This window comes from Penicillium hordei (assembly GCF_028827395.1).
Source record: "Penicillium hordei strain IBT 12815 chromosome Unknown utg000001l_segment0_segment0, whole genome shotgun sequence".
NCBI classification, from domain to species: domain Eukaryota; kingdom Fungi; phylum Ascomycota; class Eurotiomycetes; order Eurotiales; family Aspergillaceae; genus Penicillium; species Penicillium hordei.
In genome coordinates, this window is record NW_026623142.1 from 43132 (window position 1) to 69157 (window position 26026).

General features: G+C 46.5%; 11 protein-coding genes across 11 annotated transcripts; 6 read left to right on the forward strand and 5 right to left on the reverse strand.

The window, feature by feature from the left end:
- Positions 1–736: 736 nt before the first annotated feature.
- On the forward strand, positions 737–1546 carry N7537_000018 (A4/G1 family peptidase; the record flags this gene model as incomplete). Its single annotated transcript, XM_056891076.1, has 1 exon — positions 737–1546. The coding sequence occupies one exon, from the start codon at positions 737–739 to the stop codon at positions 1544–1546; it is 810 nt and encodes a 269-aa protein (XP_056756071.1).
- A 2478-nt stretch (positions 1547–4024) lies between these two features.
- On the reverse strand, positions 4025–4813 carry N7537_000019 (uncharacterized protein; the record flags this gene model as incomplete). Its single annotated transcript, XM_056891077.1, has 1 exon — positions 4025–4813. One exon carries the CDS (start codon positions 4811–4813, stop codon positions 4025–4027), a length of 789 nt encoding a protein of 262 aa, XP_056756072.1.
- Positions 4814–5128: 315 nt separating this feature from the next.
- Positions 5129–5608, reverse strand: N7537_000020 (uncharacterized protein; the record flags this gene model as incomplete). The annotated part of the gene is made up of 1 exon (XM_056891078.1): positions 5129–5608. One exon carries the CDS (start codon positions 5606–5608, stop codon positions 5129–5131), a length of 480 nt encoding a protein of 159 aa, XP_056756073.1.
- A 1310-nt stretch (positions 5609–6918) lies between these two features.
- On the forward strand, positions 6919–8193 carry mep20 (uncharacterized protein; the record flags this gene model as incomplete). The annotated part of the gene is made up of 5 exons (XM_056891079.1): positions 6919–7147; positions 7199–7610; positions 7663–7791; positions 7856–8118; positions 8174–8193. 5 exons carry the CDS (start codon positions 6919–6921, stop codon positions 8191–8193), a joined length of 1053 nt encoding a protein of 350 aa, XP_056756074.1.
- Positions 8194–8768: 575 nt separating this feature from the next.
- On the reverse strand, positions 8769–10205 carry N7537_000022 (putative dipeptidase; the record flags this gene model as incomplete). The annotated part of the gene is made up of 3 exons (XM_056891080.1): positions 8769–9676; positions 9732–9944; positions 10004–10205. 3 exons carry the CDS (start codon positions 10203–10205, stop codon positions 8769–8771), a joined length of 1323 nt encoding a protein of 440 aa, XP_056756075.1.
- A 545-nt stretch (positions 10206–10750) lies between these two features.
- Positions 10751–12471, forward strand: N7537_000023 (putative nonsense-mediated mRNA decay protein Upf3; the record flags this gene model as incomplete). The annotated part of the gene is made up of 2 exons (XM_056891081.1): positions 10751–10995; positions 11061–12471. The coding sequence occupies 2 exons, from the start codon at positions 10751–10753 to the stop codon at positions 12469–12471; spliced, it is 1656 nt and encodes a 551-aa protein (XP_056756076.1).
- A 1674-nt stretch (positions 12472–14145) lies between these two features.
- Positions 14146–16448, forward strand: N7537_000024 (Zn(II)2Cys6 transcription factor; the record flags this gene model as incomplete). Its single annotated transcript, XM_056891082.1, has 5 exons — positions 14146–14527; positions 14580–14785; positions 14838–15238; positions 15286–15876; positions 15932–16448. 5 exons carry the CDS (start codon positions 14146–14148, stop codon positions 16446–16448), a joined length of 2097 nt encoding a protein of 698 aa, XP_056756077.1.
- Positions 16449–16603: 155 nt separating this feature from the next.
- N7537_000025 (uncharacterized protein) lies at positions 16604–17288 on the reverse strand (the record flags this gene model as incomplete). Its single annotated transcript, XM_056891083.1, has 2 exons — positions 16604–16932; positions 17015–17288. The coding sequence occupies 2 exons, from the start codon at positions 17286–17288 to the stop codon at positions 16604–16606; spliced, it is 603 nt and encodes a 200-aa protein (XP_056756078.1).
- Positions 17289–17793: 505 nt separating this feature from the next.
- On the forward strand, positions 17794–19408 carry N7537_000026 (Zn(II)2Cys6 transcription factor domain-containing protein; the record flags this gene model as incomplete). Its single annotated transcript, XM_056891084.1, has 2 exons — positions 17794–17922; positions 17987–19408. The coding sequence occupies 2 exons, from the start codon at positions 17794–17796 to the stop codon at positions 19406–19408; spliced, it is 1551 nt and encodes a 516-aa protein (XP_056756079.1).
- Positions 19409–20268: 860 nt separating this feature from the next.
- N7537_000027 (endo-1,4-beta-xylanase) lies at positions 20269–21285 on the reverse strand (the record flags this gene model as incomplete). Its single annotated transcript, XM_056891085.1, has 1 exon — positions 20269–21285. The coding sequence occupies one exon, from the start codon at positions 21283–21285 to the stop codon at positions 20269–20271; it is 1017 nt and encodes a 338-aa protein (XP_056756080.1).
- An 876-nt stretch (positions 21286–22161) lies between these two features.
- N7537_000028 (glycosyltransferase) lies at positions 22162–25064 on the forward strand (the record flags this gene model as incomplete). The annotated part of the gene is made up of 6 exons (XM_056891086.1): positions 22162–22273; positions 22371–23124; positions 23180–23337; positions 23398–23761; positions 23817–24167; positions 24218–25064. The coding sequence occupies 6 exons, from the start codon at positions 22162–22164 to the stop codon at positions 25062–25064; spliced, it is 2586 nt and encodes an 861-aa protein (XP_056756081.1).
- Between the last annotated feature and the right edge of the window lie 962 nt (positions 25065–26026).

Below are 26026 nucleotides of genomic sequence, written 5' to 3' on the forward strand. Positions count from 1 at the left end.
AGATAGAGAGAGATCAACAGAGAGGACCAAAACCTCATAGTCCTAAGGCACTGGCTTTCGGTCGTTTTTGATCTGATCACTGCCCCTCGCTTATCACTTCTCTTGAAAGACAGGTCTGGAGCTCTGGAGCCAAACTAGGAAAGAGATGTTCATTTAAGGGTAATGCAAGGCAAAATTATGCTCGGATAATCTTATTATATTATTTTCGATGGTTCTACCTATTGCCCTTTACATTTCAGGGATAATAGCTATATTACTATTATCAGAATGTCCGGGATCCATAGAAAGTCTAATGAAGTACGTAGAATAGGTGGGCCCCATACCTTGTAGTTACCCTACATCGGTACATATGTATATATTAGTCCGAATCTATCATATGCAAGGGACGCATTTACCATGTATATTTGTAGTTAGATGATTATTGTGCATTTCGTTAGCCAAGGGACTACCTTGCGAAGTCACCCTAGCCTTCGGTCTCCGACAGCGATCATCTGCGCCTTTTGTCTTCGTCTTGCATGGAGATCATGTTACATTGAGAGCCATTCATCCGTATCTCGCATTATGGTCATTCTACACTTATTCCCTCTAAACTTAACAAATATTCGTAGAAAATGCTATATAAACATCAGTTTTAGTGCGGAGGTTAGATTCATGCGCGGTTCAACTTATATCAAATTTCTCTTTTCATCTTTGCTACTTGGGCCGATTTTCTACAGACTCAACCCAGTCCTTCACTATGAACTTTGCTATCGCAATTTTTAGTGCTACGCTACTCGCCACTTCTATCATCGCCTCTCCCCTCACTTCTCGGCGACAGGCGGATGGTGAGATACATCGATCTACCCAAGCTCCGCGCCGTACAGTCCGACCTCATAATCCAGGTACCTCAGAAGTACTATATCTGAATCAAGTGCCCCAGGAGACTTACAGCTCAAATTGGGCTGGGGCTGTGCTTAGTGGTACCGGATACACTTGGGTCTCCGGAGAGATCACAGTTCCTATCCTCCAACTTCCAAGTGGTGCCAACTCCTACACAAATTACTGCGCCTCAGCATGGGTTGGCATTGACGGTGATACTTGCAGTACAGCCATTCTACAAACAGGAATCGATTTCTGTATTCAGGGAGGCTCCACGTCATATAGCGCGTGGTATGAATGGTATCCAGACTACGCACATGACTTTAGCAACATCCAAATCTCGGCTGGAAATGTGATTAAAATGACAGTCAACGCAACTTCGAGGAGCTCCGGCTCCGCTACGGTTGACAATTTATCCACAGGCGCATCTGTGACGCATATATTCCGTAATGGTATTGGGGGTGATCTCTGCGAGTTTAACGCCGAATGGATTGTGGAGGACTTTTCTGTAAACAACGCATTGGCTCCTTTTGCCAACTTTGGCACTGTAGTATTCTCCAATGCAGTTGCCTCGCGCGGTGGGGATACTTACGGACCATCCAGTGCTACCATCATGGACATCTATCAGGATCGGATTCTCACATCTTCTTCTGTCACTGGAAACACTGTCACTATCAGTTATATGTAACGGCCAAATTCAAAATTTTCAAACAATTTTCTAAAACACTCCGGTGAAACAGTGAGAGTTTAGAGAACCCAAATCAAACAGATACCTAGTATTATATTTTCGCTAGCTATTAATATAGGGAGACTATATATAAATTGGACTATATAGAGGAAGTCTAATAGCTCTATTAGCACTTTAGCAGATATGATATTATAGCCTATGAGTAGGTTATAATATTTTAGTAGGGAAGTAGTATTAGGTGTCGCTCCAGGCTCCTATCCTTTTGACTAGATGCCACAATGAGCTATGCTTTCCTTGCAATATTCACATCCACCTCGCATAACTCTTATTGGATAATTTACGAACATCAAAAACACGATCGGATCTTTCTTGCCAAAAGATGATCATAAATACCTTCTACATGACTGATAAGCATCTCTACATTAATCATATAGGTAGAGGAGGACAGCCTTTTTTGACTCTTATCTCGCCTTTGCCTTGTCTTGTCGAATGATATTCAGCATAGTTAAATGCCGGGATTTACCTGTAATAACCAGAGAGAGGGAAATGGTGGACATGCAAAGCAAAGCCATCGATCGTATTACTTGGTTTTTGAAATAGTTGCATTATCGGTGTCCCGCATTCCTCTGCTAATTCGACTAGGTATCAAATTCTGTAATTGGAGTAAACATCTCATAACGTATTCGGCAAGCGAGTGGCCACCGCAAGCGAGTGGCCACCCCAACTAAATGTATTAATTTCAAATGTAAATATGTCAACCAAAACTCCATTAAATTAAATACACTAAAATCATCTATCTAGCTGGGCATCTATTGATTTTATGCCCTGGTTTCTTACACCCACTACAACGTTGTGGGCCCCGTATAGATGAATGTAAACCCGGCGATGCAGCCCTACGCCGAGGGGGGGAGGTGCTTCATCTACTACCACCGGCGTAGTAATCAATTGAGAAGCTTCTTGAACTGAGAGGCTATCTTCGGCGGGTATCTGCCTCCGGGATCTAGTACGCTTTTGCTTCTGCTTCTCGTTAGCAGCGCGTAATTCCTTGTTTTCGTTGGCGAGTAAGATAGCACCTTGCATTGTAAGACGGAAGCCTTTTATAAGCTGGTTTAATACACGATCTAACGGGCTAGGTGGGCTCCGAGATCTTATACGAAGTAAAGCTTTAATTGATGAAGCTTGCCGACGTAGTTCTTTCTCTATAAAGGGGGTTTTTGGGGTAAAATTCCGGCTCGATTCACTACCCCGGCTAGCTGGGGGTGTCGGGGTTCGAAGCCGGACATTAAGCTTAGAAATCACTCGGTCGGGTCCAAATAGTACTAAACCGGCTGCTATAAAGCTATTTTTAATCGTCTCCGATTTAAAAGCTTCAATTCGTATAAGAGGGTATACTTTAAGGAAGTCAAGTTTGTCGATATAGTTGATCCCGTTCCGTATCTTAGTTTCAACCATCCGACCGTACGCACGTTTTAACATAGCAAAACAACTAATATCAAGAGGTTGTAAAAGATGAGATAAATACGCTAGTATATAGATTGGTATTACCTTATTTTACTTATATAGTTCATCAAATTTAGGTATTAAATAACTTCCGTAGCCGTCGAGTATTAAAAGTCGATACCCCCCCTTCGTATATAAAGAAGTAGTCGGAATAAAGAGCTTTTCAAGCCAACGAAGGCTAATTTCATCGGAGGTCTAGCCGTTAGGACTAACTTCGAAACGCTAGTCCTCCGGAAGGCCGTCGAACCATAATTTAATAAAGACTTTGCCTTTAAAGATTATATATAGAGGAAGGGCCTATCTAGAAGCATTCGTACATTCAACCACTATTACCTATTCACGATTTCTAGGTTATAAAACCGGCCTCCGACCGTAGTATTCCCTCCTTGTAATAACCTTTATAGTTATAGTTAATCCTATTATAAAACCGGTCTCGTCAAAGTTATAGATATCGTTAGGGTCGATTCTAAATTGAAGGATTGTCTTTTAAACTAGATTAAACCACTCTATAATGATTTTCGGGTCTTCACATTTCGCACGCTCGTAGTTATACCGTTTCGAGAATCGGGAGGAGAGGAGAGGACGTCGTTTAACGAAATTCGTAACCCATTTTTCGCCGACCGAAAGAACCGGGGTAGTTCCACGCTTTTGAAGAAGAAGATCTGCTATTTCTCGTACTATAGAGGGCCGGGGGGCTGCTCCACGTAGATCCATAGAGAGAATCCATTTCTCAAGCGATTCCTCTTCAATTTCTATCAATTTAGATGAATTAGCGCGAGAATTCGCGCGGTGTTATATTCCATCAATTCGGCGGCGGAGAGTTGTACGCGGGACATTGAATATACGCGCAGCAAGAGAAATAGAGCTAATATCTCTATTTTTAAAAGCCTGGATAGCTAATAAGATCCTACCCTCTTGCTCCATTGAATTTATAGAGGGTTGAGAGCGTATTGGTGGCATAGTGGGTGGTTGAATTAACTAAGTACTAATTGATGGACGCGTTTTTAGTTGGGGTGGCCACTCGCTTGCCGAATACGTTATCCTATCAGCACATGTCTGTCCAGACAAAAGAGTCGACGTTCCAGGATCATCCAGCACTTTAATCCCATAAAATCGCCAGAGAGCATCCTGCACCACATTGTAACAAGCCCCGTATCGCACAACCTTCATTGTTCTAAAATCGATCATGGTTGAAGAGGCTCGAGGATGGTGAAACTTTTGTCTCCCATAATCGATAACTATATCTGCCACTTCGAGGATCTCCGGCTCGATGTCCTCGACCACAGTCTTTGCTCCCTTGCCTGTGATATTGGCTGAAGATCCCATTAGAGCAAGTTTCTCTAGGGCAGCAAGTCGAGATAATTCTTCTAGCAAAGCACCGCCGTTGACCAACATTGCTAGGGTATCCCCAACAATGCTCTGTGCTAACATGTTTCGTGGAAGCTTTTGAATAATCGGATGATCAAGGCGATATGGCGCAACTATCCCTAGAGGAAGTTCCAAGTCCACGGTCAAGAGTTTGACCATACCGGCTTTCTGAGGGGGAAGGACATGAATATCTTGATGCAGAACGTAGCTGCCAACCATTACATGTCGCTTGTGTGGTTCTCTCCGTTTTGTGCGGAAAATCCGGTCCAATGCATCTGGATCGATCGCAGTGATTCCGTAGCCAACGCTCATCGGTATAATCGCAATACCGCCCCTTTTCAGAACTTCGAACACCACTCTGGCATCTTCTTCTGGGCTTGGTACTTTATAGAAAGACATATTTCTTTTTTGTATGAGGGATTCGATCCTCACTAGGGGACACTCGAGAATCAGGGTTTCATTATAGTCATGGCAAGTGGGCCTTAATACACAGCGGATTAAACCTTGAACAAATTGTGTAATAGGGAAATCCTAACATACGTAACACAAATAGGCAGTCATGTGAATAACAGTGGAGATAATTTGGCTTAATTTCATTATCGGCAAATGGCATATGAAAGAAATCGTGGGCAATAGGACATCCATTGATAGCAGCGTCGAGTTCCCTGACGTGCTGCTCTTTTATTTCGAGTACCCCAAAGCCAAAGACCTAGGTCATTCAATGATCACAGAGGATTCGTTAGAGAGGAAGTCCCCACGATTGGCACCTTCGTTATCCCTGAGTTGGGATGTAGTCACATTGGATAATTCGGTTGGCCACACTGCATGCCAAGTCCCCTGTGCACGGACAGAATATTCATGTCCCTTTTCGAGGCCTAGTATTGGCAAATTGATAGTTACATCAATGGTGTGACGTGCCTGTATCTCAACGAGATCATCCCCAGAGGCAGGTAGCTTGCGTGATACCATAATCGTAGGAACGGGTAGTTTCCGTTGGTCCATTGTGTCACAAATCTCGAAGACACCGAGAACACCAGCCTGAGGGTCCAATGGAGTAGCCCATCTCAGGATGGTAACTGGTGAATCTGCGGCATTGTGAACAGAAACTTTGATCGGTAGGGCAAATGCTTCCTGTGTCTCTCGGATCGGTGCCTGGGGGACCAAGGTGACCTGCAAGCTCAAGCTTGACTCCATATTTGTGTCAAAAGGAGATACTTGCACAGTCAGTGTGATACACTATGTTATTGAAGGGGAAAACAAAGAAAATAGAAACAATAGGGTAGTGTAGGCAAGTTGCTAGTAGTATCGAGATATCGAGAGGTTGAGTGTTCAAAGATCAGGTGAAACACTGTTGGAGAGTCTTATCACGCCTTATGTCTGGAAACGCTGATCATCTTGACAATCTCTCATTTGAACCAATCCGTTTCGTTACTTTCACGCCAAGTCGAATGCCCAGGGTACTGTACCGCATTCCTCCGGGCCTCCGAGGAACACTCCTTTCTCGTGGACTTGGCATAGTGTTGTCTCCCAGACGGCCATTCATCACAATATCCAAGCCCCTACTAATCACAAGGCTATACACGACATCACCCCCTAATGGCTGACACTAAGCATTGTTTCTGAAGTCAAGACTCCGGTGCCGTCTTGGGTGGTATCTTGGCACTATCTTGGCACCGGAGTCCGGTGACAAATGCATGGCCTAGGGCTTGGCGTGATATGAATGGAGCGCTTTCCAGGTTGGTCATTTACAATGAGATGACGATATGAGTTGTTACAGTAGATATGTATATTTTTGCCCCTAGAGTACAATGTCTTCATGTCCAACAAATTCTAACAAATGATGGTTCGCATATATTTATGTTCTATAAGCCCGCAGAATGAACTTGTATACTTGATTCCATACCTCGGCCAGGCTATACCTCAAACACATATGTCTGCCCAGGGGCTTGCAGCTTTTAGCGCAAAGTTATTTTTTTCCTCTAGAGCCGATCGTGAGGAGTTACATCGAACAAGCCCCCGCCACTTCATCCATGATGTGGGATCATATGCGGCTTCACAAGCCATGGAGGCATCTATCCAGGCTAACACACATATTTTAGGGGCGCGGATTTCCGTCGGGCCAAGACGATATCCACGATGATCCTTTTGAAGATATAGCTATCGCAAGATATCTTCGACCAGTGACAAGATTGCCCGCAGGTCTCCCGTGTCCGTCCTATGCAAGGTTAGCTGCTGGCGTGACCAAGTTGTTTTATGCGGAGAAGATACTACGCTCTTTCTTCTGCCGTCCTTCTGGGCAACAGGGGGGAGGTTGACGGCACACAGGAGAGAGGAAACCGCGGCATTCCACTTCGAAACTGCAATGAGTGTCCAGTGGACTATAAAGAAGTCGACCTTTTCTCGAGAATTGGAGCTTTTTTATTCAAGTCACATTCAAGACATCAGAATTTCAACCTTCATTTTTGAGAGAATCACCCCTTTGAATCTTTTCACCTTCGAGCATCATGCGTTTTGCTGCCCTTTCTACGGTTCTTTTGGCTTTAGCACAGCATGCGCATGCCTTGCCGGTCGAGACTGATGAAACCCCTGCGCTCGATATCACCTTGAGTCATGTTACTGACACCCGCATCAAGGCAGTTGTAAAGAACTCTGGCAGCGAAGATGTAACATTTGTGCATCTCAACTTTTTCCGTGACACTGCACCCGTCAAGAAGGTCAATGTCTTCAAGAACGGTATCGAAATTTTTCCCGACCCCTATCGGTACAATACTAACCTGTTATCAGATGCTGAGGTTACCTTTGAGGGAATCAAACGCCGGTTCGTTCTCAATGGTCTCACCTCGGAGTCTCTCACTTCCCTTGCTGCAGGAGAAACCTTCGAAGACGAATTTGACATTGCCACTACCAGTGACTTGTCTAGTGGAGGCCCATTGACTCTTCGCTCGACTGGACTAGTTCCCCTAGTCACTGATGGTGCAGTCACTGGCTATCTGCCATACCGTTCCAATGATCTCAAGATCGAGGTTGATGGTGTCAAGGCATCCCGTGTGTTGAAGGCTATCAAGCCTCTTGGTCGTCGGGCTCTTCAGACCTGCAGTGATTCGAGCAAGAAGTCTGCACTTGCCAAGGCACTTAAGAACACCGTGACGCTCGCAACCGATGCCGCAGAAGCTGCCCTTTCTGGATCTTCCACCAAGTATGTGCATACTTCTTGACTATGAATGAACTATTCTAATAGCATCCAATAGGTTCAACGAATACTTTAAGACCACTAGCACCGCCACACGCAACGTCGTGGCCGCTCGCCTTAAGGCTGTGGCAAAGGAGGCCGGCTCGAACACTGCCACTAAGTACTACTGCGAAGATACCTTGGGATAGTCAGTACCTCCCTTCCATAAAAGCTTTGTGTGTATACATAACTTACATAAATAATCCAAATAGCTGCGAAACTAATGTCTTGGCTTACACATTGCCATCTCAGAATGTGATCGCCAATTGTGATATCTACTACAGCGACCTCCCGGCATTGACTAACAAATGCCACAACCAAGATCAAGCAACCACAACTCTCCACGAGTTCACTCACGCTCCTGGAGTATACAGCCCGGGAACTGAAGACAACGGATACGGATATAGTGCTGCGACGGCCCTCTCTAGCGCAGATGCTGTGCTCAACGCTGACTCGTATGCATTGTATGCCAATGGTTAGTGTCGGAGTTCTTGAGTCCGCCTAATGAAAATCAGCTAATGAGCAAATAGCAATCGCCCTTGGCTGCTAAATAATCAATTATCTATATAATTGTTCTGGGAGAGGGATGAAGTACGAAGCACTAGTGACAATTTGATTTTGCTAGATATCATGTTGGATGCATTTTCTGATAAGGCTTGTCAATATGAGTGAGACTAGTTGTCGGAGGACAGTGATAGTGAACGGGGATTAGTTGAGGTAGATTGTGAATGAAAATATCCAGTGATGATGAATGTTCTCGCCTTGCTGTAATGCAAGTGCAGTGAACTGTTTGGAAGGGCCGTATTATCTGATAGGTTATATCTACATACGTACATAGACCGAGATTCCGCGATTCCGCGAGTCCCAAGTCCGACGTTCTTAGTCTTATACTGACCATTAATGATCACTTCCCGGGTATTCAGGCCGTCAATGGCAGACTCGTACTCTCTATCAGTTGGACACCAAGATCAGAGAGGGAAAGGATCGTCTGGGAGCAGTTTAGTTATTTTCTGTCACATGAGAAAAAGCTATAAATCACTTGTTCTACTGCGCCGCCGAGTTTAGAGAAACTCTACTGACGCTTAGAAAATTGGTAAATAAATGAACTCAAAGTGCTTTAAAAGATTAGTCCTCCGCGGGGAGTGCACCCTCGGCTTGCATCTCGAGCGCCACCTCATCAACTTCCTTCCATACCCTCAATAGGTTGCCTCCTGCCACCTTACTTGCATCTTTGTCACTGACTCCGCGTTTCAGCAGTTCCATGATGAGATGAGGGAACCTGGACACATCCTCCAATCCCTGAGGAACCGTCGGAATACCATCAAAATCACTACCTATTCCGACATGCTCAAAGCCTATAAGATTACCAATGTACATGATATGATCAGCGACTCGTTCCAGGGTGGCGTGGACAGCGTCCGAGTCTGGGATCCCATTGGCACTGTCTGAAGGCGTGCAGGAAATGAAGTCTGGTGAAAAATTAACCATAACCAGGGAGCTCTTCTCACGGACCAACTCCAAGATGTCGTCGGGTACGTTGCGCGGGTGAGGACAGAGTGCATAGGCTGAGCTATGGCTATAAATCACCGGAGCGCGGCTCCCTATCCATTTGGACTTGCCAGCGCCCAGCACATCACGCATGGTCTCCGTGCTGACATGGGCTAAATCGACGATCATCCCGAGGCGGTTCATCTCAAACACCAGCTTCTGCCCTTCTTCGCTGACGCCATGCCAAAGAGGATCGGACTTTTTGATTGCGCCACCTGGAAGCTCGAGAATGGCGGCGTCGGCATACCGGTTATGGCAATTATGCGTCAGAGTTGCGTACGAAACCCCCAGCTCGTAGAATATCCGGAGGTGAGCCAGCGAGTTGCCGATCGAATGCAAGCCTTCGATACCAAGCGGTGAGATGATTTTTCCCTCGCGGAAAGCGGACATGGCAGTGGTGCCATTTGGGGGGCTGGAGAAGACTTTGGGATAGGCTTGCTGAACCCTCGACATGATATCCACTTGCTCCATCGTCTCGCGCACGCCTATCATTCATATGTGAGTATACTTTGGGACAGTCATCGTACGAAGTTCCCTTACTTGCTGCGTAATTCTCGTCGGAAAAATCGGTCCCATTCTTGGGACAAGGCACAAAAACACTCCAAAACGTACCACCAACTCTACCTTGTTTCAATCGAGGGATATCAACGTGGCCGGGAAATTTGCCTGTGACAAAAGCCTCAGTGAAGTTGCCATCATTTACACGGTTGTGGAACATTTCCCGGACCAAGATAGGAAAGTCATCATGACCGTCTGTTCTAAGGCATCAGTCATAATTGTGCATAAAGAATCATTCTCCTCAAGCTCCATACCGATCAATGGAGTCTGTGACAGGATCTTCTCCACCCTTTCCTCGATGCTCAAGGGGGAAAATGGATAGCGCGAGCGCGTGAACCAGGCGGTGGCTACAATGATACAGAGAAACAGCGAAAGTAGATTGAACGGGCGTTTTTTCTGCCTCAAGATCGGTGCATCCCCTTGACTCTCCAAGGTGGAAGTCTTCTCGTCGCTCATTGTGGACAACTAATTAACTAGGTACTTCGTAGGTACATGTGTGTAGTGTTGTGAGGTCGAAGAGAGCGGAGATTCTTATCGATAAACTTGGTTTAACCTCGGGCGGTCTGGAACGCCGAGACTTCATTCTAGTGAATAGTCCATAACAAAATCTGGTATAGCAAGTTTACACAGAATAGAAAATTAATCTCTTCTAATGGACTAAAACTATATCGATAGAAACATACATTACCTAGGCACCTGGGCAGGTGATTACTAATAATGTTGGTCGTTCCAATCTTGGACCCTTGGAACCTTGAAATGGATGGATTTATGGGTGGGTGCACTTGGACACGTGCTCATGACGATGCTGACTGACCAGCTAGGCGGTGAGAATTCATGCTAGTCACACCGCCTTCAGCCCCGTAGATGGCCCCGGGATTATCAACTTGGACAAGTGGGCTGGCTGGATCCCTTGTTTAATATCTTTCGAGATTTCCATGACTTCGCCTTGGGAAACGGAAACACAGCCTATCAGTTCTTCCCATTGAAAACGCTTCACCATCATGCAGCTCGGGAAGACCACGGCCGGTCTGCTCCCAATTTCGGCAGCAGTTACGCAAAAGTCGGGCTCTGGAGCGCCCGCAAAGAAAACACCCAAACCTCCTGCTCCACGTTTGAAACTTCTCATTCGACGTTTGCCGCCCGGGCTAACTCAGGCCGAGCTGGAGAGTGCTCTTGGGGGCCAGTGGAAGGCTGGAGCAGGAAACGTCGACTGGCTTCAGTACAAACCTGGCAAGGTGTCGAAAGAGTAGGATTCACCATCCTCTAATGGAATGTTATATTGCTTTCCACTAACTGGACTTCTTCAAATAGCCCCAACAAACCATCGCGCCCATCAAGAGCGTACATACACGTTGTGTCCACCGAATGCGTCTCTTCGCTCTCGGACGTCGTGCGCCAGGCTTCTTTCCAGGACGCTCGCAACACTCTACATGACCCCATCCTACTTGGGCCTCCATCGCTGGAGTTTGCACCTTATGCGAAGACTCCTGGAAGCCGCTCGCGCAAGGATGCTCGTCAAGGCACGATTGATCAAGATTCAGACTTCATCGCTTTCTTGGAAAGTCTGACCCAGCCTATTACTAGGCCGTCCGCTGTGGATTCCACGGCTGATGCCGAGGACAAGAAGAAGGAAACCGTAATGACCACTCCGCTGGTACAGTTCATCAAAGACAAGAAAGCCAGTAAGTTAAAGGACGGAAGCGCCTCTAAATCCAAACACAGTCGGTCGGACAAAGAATCGAAACAGGAGAAAGTGCAGGCGAAAAAGCTTTTGCAAAGGGGCGATAAGGAAACCTCGGCGAACTCTTCCGAGAAGAAACCCAAAGGAGAGAAGACAAGCAAGGACTCTGCCAAGGCAACCAAGCAAGGAACCGCTACCAATGCCAAGGGAAGCAAGTCGAGTACTACATCAAACACAACAAAGGATACAACTACAGCCCCAGAGCGGAAGAGAGAGCGTGGAAATGTCACAGCAGCCACCAAGATCCTTCAGCGTGATCTTGGACTGTCGACATCTGGTGGGCGACGACGCGGCAAAGGTGGTTCGACTGATACTGTATCACCTAAGAATGAGAGCTCTCGAGACTCGGCCATTCCATCGGCCGATCTATCCAAGAAGGAGACAACCAGGCCTCCCAAAACCGCATCATCCACAACCAATTCTCCAAAACCGAAGGACGGCCAGTCATCCTCACGACCCGATGCACCTGCTACGCTGCCTACAACCCTACCAGCCAAGTCTACTAAAGGTGGCAAAATAAAGCACCCATCAACTGCTAAACAAGCATTCCTCAAGCACGCCAACCCATCCCAGGGTGTGACCGAAGCGCTCCTGCAGTCTGCATTCACCCCATTCGGAGGAGTGACGAAGGTCGAAATTGACAAGAAGAAGGGATTCGGATACATAGATTTTGCTGAACCGGAAGCGCTTCGCAAAGCCATCGCTGCGAGTCCCGTGTCCGTGGCCCAGAGTCAAGTGGTGGTCTTGGAGCGCAAAGAGAACCCTGGAGTTGAAAAGTCTCGGAAAGGCCGCGAGGGTTTCACTGCCAGTAAGGCCAAAGCTCCCGCCGAAGCTGCTGGAAGCGCTTCAGGAGGTGGCAGTACTGTTGGAAGTAACACTGGCTCTTCCCGCGGATCCCGTGGAGGGCGTGGATCACGGAATAAGGGACCCAAGGGGACCGCTGGACCTCCAGATAAAACTGGCGGCACCGAGGCGGCGTGAGACCAGGCCGACATATTGAGTTCTTCAGCAGTTCGCGAGACATGATACCCGAAAAACAAGTTTTAATAACTACATGATGGCCACAGCAAAGGATTTGATATACTATGACCAAACCATTAAACGAGGCAGTACCAAGACAAGATTCAAAAAGAATGTAGCTAGCTAGGTCAGGACAGCCAGAATAAAGTTTAAGGTAAAGTCTAAACACATAACTCCCATAGAGTGCGTGAGATACGGGTCACCAGTATGACCACAGCATACCGTCTATAAACTCGGGATATAAACCGTCTAGCTCGGCTTACAAAGAGTACCAATGGAACCGCAATCTAGAGGATGAACATAATGTATTGTCACTATCTGTATAACTCCCCATGAGCTCACTATTCCATCTAACAATTTGGAAGAAGACCTTTCAGACCTCCTCGACACCCACCAGGACCAACCGACCGAAGTCAGACATCGAGACCAGGTCAAGATCATCACCACTCCCTGGACTGAAACACAGACACTGCGAACAGCACGCGTGACAGTCGAGGCGGGAGTAAAAAGGTTTCACTTTAGGGCATCGAGGACATGTAGTCATCAGCAAGGGTGGAGATTCTGTGGCTCTTTTAAAGAGTTTAGAAAGGGGACGTCTACTCTAAAGTGATTCTTTGAACTGTGGAAATGGTCAGTAAAAATGTTTCCATACAGTGAAAATTCATTTTCAACTGTAAAAGAGGGGGGGGGGTGAACATACGTAGAGTCGCTTGAAAAGCAGAAGAAGGTCCGGGGCTCTGGGCTTATTTATATTCCTACTGGTCACGCTAGCGCTAAGCGAGAGTGTCACATGTTTGTCTGGTTTGCTTCGATTTATTTTGTTTGGCCATTCTCTGGTGGGTCGCCTCTTTATGGTTGATCCAATCATCTGCCAACCCTTTTGCTTAGGGCGGATCTTCTATAGAAATTTTCAACTTTGTTCTTCTTCCGTAGCATTTTCATTACAGACTACTTGATTACTTTGTTACTTTGTATAATTCTATGTGTCACACAATTTGGGACTGCGGCGAAATCGAGGTCTCCTTCGGCAAGCCTGCTTTCCAATCCTGTTTACCGCTGATTGGGAAGATTTTCATCGTCATAGTGTTATATACGCACATAACTATATATAACTAGTCTTTTAGTCTTTACATGATACATAACTAATATATATCTAAATATATTATCTAAACACGTTGTGAAATACCTTTATAAAATGTATAGATTCCCCTCCACCTTATTGACTCTCATAAAGTACACCTGGGCAATATTAACAAGTCACCAACTAAGCCACCTTGGATACGTGTGTATGTGCATCCAACATTATATGTATTATTACTAAAATCATGGTGTTGGTATCTGGAAGGCGCCTGTTGTTTCCACCGAAATAGCCTGTTATACATAAATGTATAGTACTTTTATTATCATACGCTCACTTTTCCTTTAGGGTATTCAACATGCAAAATATGCAATACTACCAGAAGGCTTTCTCCTTTTCTTATCCAAAACTAATCATCTGCCAGAAGTGCCCCTTCCGAAAGCCCCACGGAGGTCGGGCCGCGCACGCTTATCGCTTATCTTTTATCCCCGGTTGAGTGGATGGGTATGCGGGGATCTCATCCAACCCAGACACGTGGACTTGTAGACTCTTCAAGCATGCCACGCCCCAAGGTTCATCCAGCGAATCGGCTACGGGCGAACACTGCATGCACTGCCTGTCGTGCATCCAAAAAGCGCTGCAGTGGTTATTTCCCATGCACTAACTGTATTCACAAAGGACGTGACCGCTCATGCACTCCATTCAAGTCCTTACCAAATGCAGGCCTCCGAAGTCGCCTTGTACCTCCTTCTCAACCTACAGTCGAGGCACCTCGGACATGCAGGGAAATGACAGTCGATTTGCAAACCCCGTTGAGATCACAGTCTCATGATATTGGTACGCCCCATCTCGAGTTCGACAAGCTGCAGGCGGGATCGTCCCCTGAAGTTACGCATCGGACGCATCCGCGCATGCTCCGCAATCTGCAAGGGGAACGAGGTATGAAATGCTGCGACTGTCATGCAAGTCATTCGATTGACACTGTCCTCAGTGTACGTCGGGAAAGCCGCCTCTCTATCATTTCTACAATTGCTTCGGGATACAGTGACCCAACATATCGGCCCCTCACAGTTCTCTCATAATGGGGGAAGTGAAGATATGCTAGAAGCAGAATCTCATCATGATCTGTTGAATTTCTCCCAAGAATGTTGCACTGTTGATGAGAAGGACCGATTTATCCAGAATTATCACGCAGCGGTAGGACGAATGCCAATCATGAATGGTAGATCAATCACTGACAACATTCAAGACGAGCGGCTTTTTCAATTTGAGCTTTAGTGCTGATGTTTCATTTACATTGATTAGCCCAGAGGAGCCCAAAACCGATCGGGAAAGGACTAGGGCGGCCATCGTGGACCTTATGGTTGCTATCGGAGCACAATCCTACCCGAACGATCGAAAAACCCTTCAAGTGGAACGGTTTTACTTTGCTCGTGGTCAACGTAGGACGTTTGCCAACATGCTAGAAGATCCTAGTGTGGATTTAGTCCGAGTATTTTTACTCATGTCCTTCTATATGCTGGGGGCATGCCGGCGAAACACGGCATTCATGTACCTGGGAGTGGCATCACGAGCAGCAGTGGCGCTTGGGTTCCATGCAGACTTTCCAGGGTCAATAAGCCCCGATGAGAGTGATAAGAGCAATGAACGGTAAAAGCTTCTCGCAAGATCCACTTGGCCCAGCTAATCCCCAATAGATCACGATTATGGATGAGCTTATGTATTCTCGATTTGCTTGTCAGTTCGATCCTCGGAAGACCTTCTGCTATATCACCGCTATTGCCCGAGAATCGACCTGAACCTAGTGGGATTGGGACCGGACCGACTGATCCTGGCCTGGTGGCTTCATATCAGTTATCCTTGATCCTGAACAAAATAATAAACTGTCTTTACAGTGAAAAGGCCGCATCCACACAGCAGGCAGACCTCCTATTATGCAAATTAAACGGCTGGTGTGAATACCTACCGCGATCATTAAGGACGTCGTCTTTGGAACACAAAGACCAGAGCACTTTCCGAGAGCATACAATTATGAACATGCACGTTGCATGTTCATATCATTTTGCGGTGATCTTAGTCACCCGACCTTTCCTCGTCTCGGCCTTAAGTGTCCGGCTGACCCGGTTACACCAGAGCCTCTCGACCGGTGATCCTATTGAGCTGCCTGAGGAAGATCCAGCCCACTCCCGCCTCGCATCAGCATGTATCGATTCTGCCGTATACATGCTGCAAACATGTCTGGAGGTTCATAGGTCCGGTCTTCTTCTTCGGAATATGTGTATTCTCAAGTTCGTCTCCGCGAATACCGGTCTAGTAACTTCGAAGCTAATATGCATCAAACAGAGCGTTTATTTTTGCCGCAGCCCTTGTGCTCGGGTTCTCTATGTTCTCTCATCGTGACGTGGATTCTGAGATTGATGATGTATTCCGCGGTGCCCTGACCATCTTGCGCATGCTGGCGTCGCAATCTGCCCAGGCAGCTCATTACCTAGAGATAATAACAAAGCTAGATGCCGCTATAAGCAAGCAGCGCCAGCGACTCACTGCCCAAGCCCGACAGCGACGGAGTCAATACGTCACTCGGATATTTAGCTTGAACGACACCCCGGCAATACCGCAGACACAAAATGAGGGGGACGAGGAAGAAGAAGAAGAAGAAGAAGAAGAAGAAGAAGAAGCGATAAATCCGACCCCACTTCTACCGCAGAGTGTCACATCATATGCGTGGTTGCATTCAGACGATGGCACAGCTGCTACTGTCTCACCTCCCATGATTGATGGGGCTTTGTTTGATTGGGAGGGTATGGATTTGCCGCTATGGGATAGTTTCCCATTTCTCGCCGAATCAACTACAATATGATCATATACAATCCATATATTATACCTGCGAATTGAATGTGTAGTTTACCAGGATTTGGCGAGCCAAGCAACTTCAGAACCTATAATGTTAAGTGGGGCTACATAGGCATCTAGGCTCCCAAAACGAAGAACTGCAAGATGTAGATTCAATATCTTCTAAATAGACGACTTCACGGTCGGAATTAAGAAGCCGGGGGGATAAATATTCGAAGTATCCCAGTAGAGCTGGTAAATATCGTCGACATCCGTGTCTTTCAGACGGAATGAATCGCATAGGAGTCCGTTCTCATTTTGCCACATGAGATACCTGCCGTAGAAAAGAAATTGATCTACCTTCGCATCGCCCGGTGTATCGACATCGTTCCCAGTGAAACCCACGGGTAGCACCATATTGGGTGTGGGACGGATGTAGAAGAACGTGTCAGGGTCAAAGGTGTAATCCTTGTTAGTAGCCGTGGCGATGAGTCGGGGGTTTTCGAAGACGACTGAGAAATTATTAGCACTTTCTCCTGGTTAAAAAAAAGAAAAACATAAATGCGAATGAGATAAAAGAACAATAAACCCTACATGTAACGTCGGTTGTCACCGATCCAGACACCCACTGGGACGAATCCCCGACATATGCGAGCCCTAGGTATCGCGTCAGATAGGGATCAGACTCATGCGTGAAACTATAACAACCGTCAGAATAAAAAATATTTGCTCCTTTAGGGGTGACACCGTAGGCAAGAATGGAGAAGGATCCTGTGGGATAGCGCTTTTGCAGGCCCGACTCAGAGAGTGCAGCCATGGCTTGCGAGGCTAAGACCATGCCGGTCGTCGGTAGGATATTCAATCTCATTATTTCGAAAATAATTATGGAAAGAAGATTGGATACTGGCGCGAGTTGTGCAGTTGGGCAGTTATGTTATATCCCATTGTCAGACAACCAGCCTGGGGTGACACAGTCAGACCCTGCACTTGTACGTCGGCTGACACTCGGGTTAACTGTCGAATACCAACCAAGTGGAGTACAGGTATTTTACTTAGAAAATCATGTGACAATTGGTACCAAGCATACCATACAACAGTGCATAATACAGATTGTTGAAATAACAGGTTTTGTCATTTTACAGTTCTTAACAACGGTCATCCATACCATACATTGTTCGTACACCACTTTCTGTCATTGGAGACCGGCTAACTAGTATCTACGTCTCTGGTTGCTACGGACCGCCCTGATTATGGGTTTATCGCCGGATTTTACTTAGCCAACTACTCACGAAAATAGGCTGCAACTTCGCGCAAATGTTGCCAACCATGGTGGATGTTCTCGTTTACCATTAGAGAAGTTTTGTGTCCTGAAAATGGACGAAGACATCGAAGTTTTGGCAGCTTCCGACACCGCAGACAGTCACAGAGTTGTGAGAAGGCATCGCGCCCGCCACACCAAATCTCGCAATGGCTGCTATCCTTGCAAATTCCGAAGGGTTAAGGTGCGCCTGCTTAGTCCTAGTCCTGGTAGTTTCTGTTTGCCGACTAAATGCTGATTTCCCTAAGTGCGACGAGCTTCAACCCGTTTGTGGCACATGTTCTTCCAGAGGCGAACCCTGTTCCTACCCTACCCCGCGCGTTACTTTGAAAAAACCTCCTAGATCAAGAGCAGACACAGAGAAAGACGATGAATATATGTTACCGGATTCTTTCGCGCCGTCTGATGAAGGTCCCCTACTCGGTTGCATCCAGCCCTTGTCAATAAATGCGACAGCACCGGCGATCACCTCGAACCAATCCCACCAACACCGAGATGGAGATTTAAAAATGGATGATCTGAAGCTCCTTCAGTTCTATCATTTATACACTGCAAGAGAAATGACGTTGCACCAGAGGCGATCCAAAGTTTGGCAGCATATTATCCCCGAATTAGCAAGCGAAAATCGATATTTGATGCATCTACTCCTAGCATTAGGGGGTATACACATGGTCAAACAGAAGGCCGATGCCAATAGGACCGTGGTTTTCGAAGACTCAGATACTGTGGACTTGGCGATCATCATGGAACATCATCAAAGAGGGCTGGAAGGCTTCAGGGAAGACGTGTCCCGCATTTCTCCCTCAAATGCCGAAGCTGTTTTCACAGGGTCAATTCTCATGGTTGCATTTGCATTTGCATTCCTTAAGATTCAGGACCTCAACCCACTTACTGGGCCGACCAAAGGGGGGAGCGGCGCCATGACAGATCCTTTTTCCACAACTACCATCCCACGCCTTAACTGGTTGTACCTCAACCGAGGTGTAACCTCTGTGTTAAGTGACCAATGGCAGGCTTTGAAAACCAGCCGGCTCCGGCAGATATTGTCATTACAGCATAGCGATGAGTCTTGGATGGATACATCATCTAATACACCGTCTCGACTTTCTCGTTGCTCACCCCGCCTGCTGAAATTTGCCGACGGAGCTCGTCAAGCCGTCGCTTCTATCAAGGCTTCTCTGAATATACTTGAACATCCTTGGGATGACTTGTCTAGCTGTTCGCGCACGCCAACATCTCAGCCTTCACCGCCCACGACATTAGACTGGGCTATGGATGCGCACAACGAGACAATACGCATCCTAGAATCTGTTTATTCACGCATTTTATCCGTGTTAGGATGTGCTTCAACTGAAAATCCGACAGACAAGGAGATCCAGTTGGACTTTGAAGAGGCAGCCATTCTGTCCTGGCCGAATTCGCTCCCCGGTGCTTTCTTAGCGTCGCTTGAGAGAAGCGACCATAACTACCTTCGTGGACTCTCGCTCGTCATCCTCGCTCATTTTTATCTAGTAAACACTCTGGTCGATACTTGGTATATGAGAGGCTCCTTTGAAAGCGAAATACCGAGGGTCCACGCGCTTATTGGTACTCTGAATGAGAGCCATTTGTCAACACTCATGCTATGGCCCAACGAGGTTATGAGCTTGCCACTGACCTGTACATCATAAACCAAATGTATAACAACAGTGAAGGACCCGATAATATTGCCAACGCCGTTCGCCGCATATTATTGCGCTTGTAGAGTCTACATTTGCATGCCACATAAACCCATTCATCCAAATATAAATCAAATCCACCGAAACAATCTCTCACACGGGATACGGAGGTTGTTTACTTGAGGGTTACCCGGAAATTGCTAACCATGACATGATAGCATTAAGACCTCTAGTAAAGGTTGTGTCGAATACTAAATCGAGCACATGGTTGAGACAGGGTATTTCACCCAGAAAATCATGGGACACTTAGTACCAAGCATCCATACAAAAGTGCATCAGTCATCGATGTCCGCATAGATTGTTAATGGGTTTTTGTCTTTTTAGTTAACAGTTCTCAGCGGTCATCCATACCGTACATTGTTCAGATTTCTATCAGTTAGCGACTCTAACTAATACAGACCATGCGATCCTTTCCGAATCGCACTACCTCTATTACTAGATTTAGGGGTTAAATAAGTTTTTGATTGCCACTTTTAGTAGCTTTAGGGGTAGTGATATATGACGGAAAGCTGGTGTACGAACAATGTATGGTATAAATGACCAATGTTGACAACTCTAACTAACTAAAATGACAAAACCCGCTATTTCAACAATCTGTTCGGACCATGATGACTAACTGTAATATGCACTTTTGTATGGTATGCCTGGTACCCAATGTCACATGATGTTTCCGGTATATTACCTGGTTTCTACCATGTATTCGGACTTGGTATTCGACAGTTTTTCCAAACATGTTTACTATCAAATTTATAGGGCTATGACTGCAGACTTGGAAAGTGCAATCTCTAGTGGCTGGACGGCGCTCAAACTCCTTAAGAACGGTTGACAAAGTTGGTGAGAGCAGTGTGAGTGGCGTAAAACTCACTCTTAGGCTTGTAGCTCTGGTCGAACATCAATGGCTTTGCGCCCGGAACCCAGGTGTAAGCGTGCTTATCCGTAAAGCCCCAGAAGCTAATGTCGGTGATTCCTGCGTCGAGAGCCTCGCTAATGACGACGCCATAAGTATCAGTCTCGATCGCGTTGTCGAGCGTGTGAACATCCATCTCAGCTATTGCCACCTCCAATCCGAGCGCCTTGTAGGAGCTAACCATCTCCGTGATCACGCCCAGTTTCGGGGCTACTTCAGTGATGTGCATTTGCAGGGCGATTCCGTCAATTGGGACGCCCTTTGCCACTAATCTAGAGACCAGGTTGTAAAGTTCCTGGCGCTTGCCAGGAAGTGACTCAACTAGATTTTCGTTGATGAATAGCTTGGCGTCTGGGGCTGCTGCTCGGGCGATGCGGAAGGCATCTGCAATGTAGCCGGGTCCGAGAACTTGATAGAAGGTATTGTTGTTCAGGCCGCCTCCCTGAGTTTTCAGGGCTTCGGTGACGACGTCCCACCTATCCATCTTGCCGTCGTATCGATGCATGATTGCTTCAAAGTGAGTCTTCATCGCAGTATGAAAGGCCGTAGGGTGAGTGATGTTGAGCAGGAAGTCAGGGTTACAGCAGCTCGAGATAAGCCCATGTCCCTTAACCACCATATTATTGTCTTCCGCGAAGTTCACGAGGTGGTCGAGCGTATCCCAGTTGTAGTGCCCTTTGGTCGGGTTGATGAACGACCATTTCATCTCATTTTCGGGAGACAGGCTGTTGAATTGATTGGCAAGGACAGCCGCGAACTCCGGATCATTAAGATATATCGGATTGATCGCTCCAGACCCGATAAGGATATCCTTCTTGCTTGCCTCGTTCCTCAGCGGTGTCGTACCAGTACTCGGAAATGCGTAGACTCCTTCAGCAGCAACGATGAGTGCGGTGATGATTGTTGTGGCAAAGGTCTTCATGATTTTGTCCGGCGATATGTTCTCTGTCTGTTTGGTACTCAACTGTTGGTGAGTTGTCAAGACTGTCGTGGCAGATCCAATAGCTTTATAGCTGGGAAAATGTTGACCAGGCAATAACGCAACGACAGGACACTACTGCGGCGTCAGAGCAGGGTACGAACACGCCAGTTCTAGTTATACGTAAACGAATTCATCACTAGTTTAAGGAACCACTTAACTCCAATACCCAGTGCATACCATAGTTGAAGAAGCGCGGCAGTGCGGGAGCCGCCTAAGCCGATACCGAAAACGTATACGATTCCAGGATCTACGAGCAGGCCTCGCCATTGATATGAGGTGAAACCGACCACGGATTGTTCTTATTCATCAATCTTCTAGTTGTAGATTAACTTAACTAACCCCGGTTTTCTCTATATTACCTATGAATTAACACTTGTCATACAAAGAAGGGAACTAACGCAGAAGAGACAAAACTATTGATAATCCGTTCCGTGGCCTGTTGCGGTGGATCGCCGAGGTAATTAAACGGACAGATCCCTTTTCGAGGCTGCCTAGATTCGCCACTTGTTTCCAAATATCAAACGCAAATGATTTCGCAATGGTCGATAAAAAAAACTTTGAACGTATACGAATACGCCCCACTTTAGGGGTTAAGCTTAAACTCAGGCTAGAATTTAACCAAATAAGTGGAGCCAGGCCGTATTCGTATATTGGAGGTTTGAAGTGGATCAAAGTCTGTCGTCATTCAATGGTCAAATCTGATTTCCAGATGCGTCCAGTCTGCCTCGTTTTTACACTCGGTCATATTTGTTGGTTCTGAGGACTTGATCTTGTTCACTTAATCCATCTACAATAGACGTCGCCGCCTTAGCGAATATGGCTAGCAATGGCCGTTCGGATTGTGTTTTCGAGCTACCTGGTGAACCTATCATGGAGGCACCTACCACTAGTCCCCCGACTACTGGTGTGAGTGGTATCAATTTGAATGGTATGTTTACTTTTTTAACCCCTTTTTTATTCACCGTAAGGGTATCTTGGTGCTGGACTTGACGTTCGTTTTTTGATACATGACCTGCGAGAATTAGATGCCGGCCGCGTTGATATCGACTGGGACTCAAAGGTCGTACGAAGTCTTTCGAAGCTCTACACAAGACCTTTCTTGAGAGCTCCTACACCGCCGCCTGAATACTCTGAACTGCCGGCGCAAGATGCCGAGCCTACCACCGTTAGACTCGATCGCACGTCAGGACACTTGGAGCCAACTCGGCAACCTGCAAAAGGTTGGGTCGCCAAATTGAATATTGTGATTCAAGTAGTGGGAAGTCGGGGTGACGTTCAACCTTTCATTGCCCTCGGAAACGAGCTTAAGCGATATGGCCATCGCGTGCGTCTAGCCACACATGATATGTTTGAAAGTTTCGTCAGGGAATCGAGGTTGGAGTTTTACCCAATTGGAGGCGATCCAAGAGAGCTGATGGCATACATGGTCAAGACACCGGGGCTCATTCCAAGCATGGAGAGTTTTCAAGCAGGCGAGATTCGTCGAAAGCGCATCATGATACGGGAAATGCTGGATGGGTGTTGGGAATCATGTATCAAGCCGGATTTGGTAACAGGCCGCCCATTCGTGGCAGATGCTATCATTGCCAACCCACCGAGCTTTGCACATGTTCACTGTGCTCAAGCTCTCAGCGTCCCGGTACATCTGATGTTCACCATGCCTTGGAGCAGTACCAAGTCTTTTCCACATCCCCTGGCCAACTTCAAGGCCGACGGTCCAGACCAAGGGTTCAAAAATTATGCCTCGTACAATCTTGTCAACTGGCTTACATGGCAAGGGTATGGTCCCATCTGAAACTGAACACGTGTGCACCGTACTAATCCATTATATCAGGGTTGGGGATGTAGTCAACCGATGGCGGAAAGAGCTTGATCTTGACGAAGTAGCCATGTTTGAAGGTCCTGATCTCGCTGAAATACTGAAAGTTCCCTTCACATACTGTTGGTCTCCAGCACTTGTACCCAAACCGTTGGATTGGCCTTCTTATATTGGTCAGTGCCCCACGAAGAAGTTCTTTAGTTATCGATAGATGCGGCTAACATGATATGTAGACGTCTGCGGCTTCTTCTTCCGTGACATTCCAACATACGATCCTCCAACGGACCTTCGGTTCTTCCTATCGTCTGGTCCACCGCCAATATATATTGGCTTTGGGAGTATTGTGCTTGAGGATCCGATCAGGATCAATGCAGCCATTCTTGATGCGGTCAATGCTACTGGTGTGAGGGCTATTATTTCAAAGGGTTGGTCAAATTTGGGCGGAAACCAAAGTGAGAACGTATATTTTATCGGAGATTGCCCTCACGAGTGGTTGTTTCAACACGTGGCGGCGGTGGTACATCATGGAGGCGCTGGCACAACGGCTTGTGGCTTGCGGAATGCAAGACCTACAATTATTGTCCCGTTCTTCGGAGAGTGAGTGACTTGAACCCCTAATGGTATTTCAACGACCTCGAGACTTACCTTTTAGTCAACCGTTCTGGGGTGCTATGGTGGCTGCAGCTGGCGCTGGTCCTACCCCAATCCCTCACCAAGAGCTAAATGCTGATATCTTAGCTGAAGGAATTCAATACTGCTTCACGGACCAAGCGATCACTGCAGCCTCTGCAATTGCGGTCAAAATAGCTTCTGAAACAGGAGTCCAAGCAGCCGTCTCTTCCTTCCATTCACACCTTCCCTTAGAGCGCCTCTCCTGTGATATATGCCCAGGGGCGCCAGCAGTGTGGTCTTACTCCACACACGATATCAACATAAAACTGTCAAAGGTCGCAGCAGCAACGCTAGTTGCACAAAAGTTGATTAATCCAAAACGACTAAAATTGTACGTGTAGCTCGTGGTCCCATGGAGCCACGAAACTAACCAATATTCAGACATGCAATCAAGCCCGTTGTGATCGAGAATCGTCGATGGGATCCTATCACAGGCGGAACTTCTGCCGTTATGGCAACCACGACAGAACTTCTTGATTCCATCTTGGGGTTATTCTACAAACCCTTTGAGGAATATAAAGATTACCAAGTAAGCCACAGGGATCGGCCATTGACGAGTGCCTCGAGTCAAGCCGTACATCGGCCCACAAGCAGCTCTACCGGAAAGCGCTCCCTGCAGACACAAGAGGGAGCTGATACAAAAAGTATGGTTTCCATAGAAGGTACATCGTCAGCCTCTGGGCATAGTAGTGCTAGGCTTGCAGGGAGGATGGCTGGAGCTTCGGTGAAAAGTCTTGCCAATTTTGTGCCGACTGCGCTGAAAGGCATGACTGTCGACATCCCACTCGCCATAACGGAGGGGATGCGCAATGTCCCTCGATTATATGGCGAAAAGCCACAACACGACGGTTCTGTTACTGACATCAAAAGCGGATTCACTCTTGGCGGCACAGGTTTCGCTCTGGGGATGGTGGAGGCAGTGGGTGATTTGGTCGTGAAGCCGTACGAAGGCATCCGAAAGGATGGCGCAAAGGGTGCTGTGACGGGCGTTGGTAAGGGTGTAGCAAATATGACGACTAAAGCGGGTTGCGCTATGTTTGGTATTGTGGTATACCCTGGTGTTGGTATTGCGAAGAGCCTAAAATCGGCTGTCTACTTCAGGACAAAAAAGAGCATAGTCAAGGCACGTCGCGCCGAGGGCGCATGGTTGTCGGAGCATTGTACAGATGCGGACCTTGATAGCTACGCTGTCCGCTACCGAAGGATGCTAAAGGGCAAGAAGAGCTGATTTATTACAAGGAAATTTGCAGGAACGGCAAAATACATATTTGGCAGAAAGCTGGTGTACGAACAATGTATGGTACGGATGACCGATGTTGAGAACTCTAAACTTAAAGTGACAAAAACTCCGCTTTTTCAACAATTTGTGCGGATTCGATGACTTACTGTATTATGCACTTTTGTATGGTATGCTTGGTACTAAGTGCCACCTGATTTTCTGGGTAAATACCTCCCTCATTCAGGGGTTACTAAGTCTTACCCACTCGCCATTTCCGCACCAAAAGAACCCTGTTCTCTTAATAAATGTATATAGCAACATATTCTTTAATTATTTTTATATTCATTATCAATTCAAACCTAGGGTAAACATATATAAATTATCTGAGAAAGTATTTCAGATAAAGAGTGGTCAATTTTCAAAGCTTGATAAATGATTCTAATCGTGAGTTTTGTATAGGAGCTACTATATATAATAGAGATTCACCTTGATATTTATATTTCAATCAGTTACCACTTAACAGCCATATATATTAGATCTTCTAGAAAGAAATATTTTGTCAATCCGATATTGGCCTTTAATTGAAAAGTATCTAAAGAATTATTGCTTTATAAATTCATTGAGAGAATAGGTTTCAAAGTCAGTTAGTTTTGGTGTGGAATCAACGAGTGGGTAAAGACTTTGTGACAGGGGTTGTAGTATTCGATACCTTTTAATGGCAACCAAGTGGTATAATACAGCAGAAATATCATTGTAGGATACAAGAGTTGTTGCTATGGCAAGTCTAGTGTATGCGTTTGCAGAGTAGGAACCACCTTTTTTTGAGGTCCGCAGCTATGCCCCAAGCTCCTGCAAGATCGCAAGGTCATGTGCATTTCCTAATACCTGGCGCCCCAACGGCTTTCTACGCAGAATCATTTCACGTGCTCACTGAGCATAGGGGTGAGCAAATGGAGTCGCTCGTCATCCCC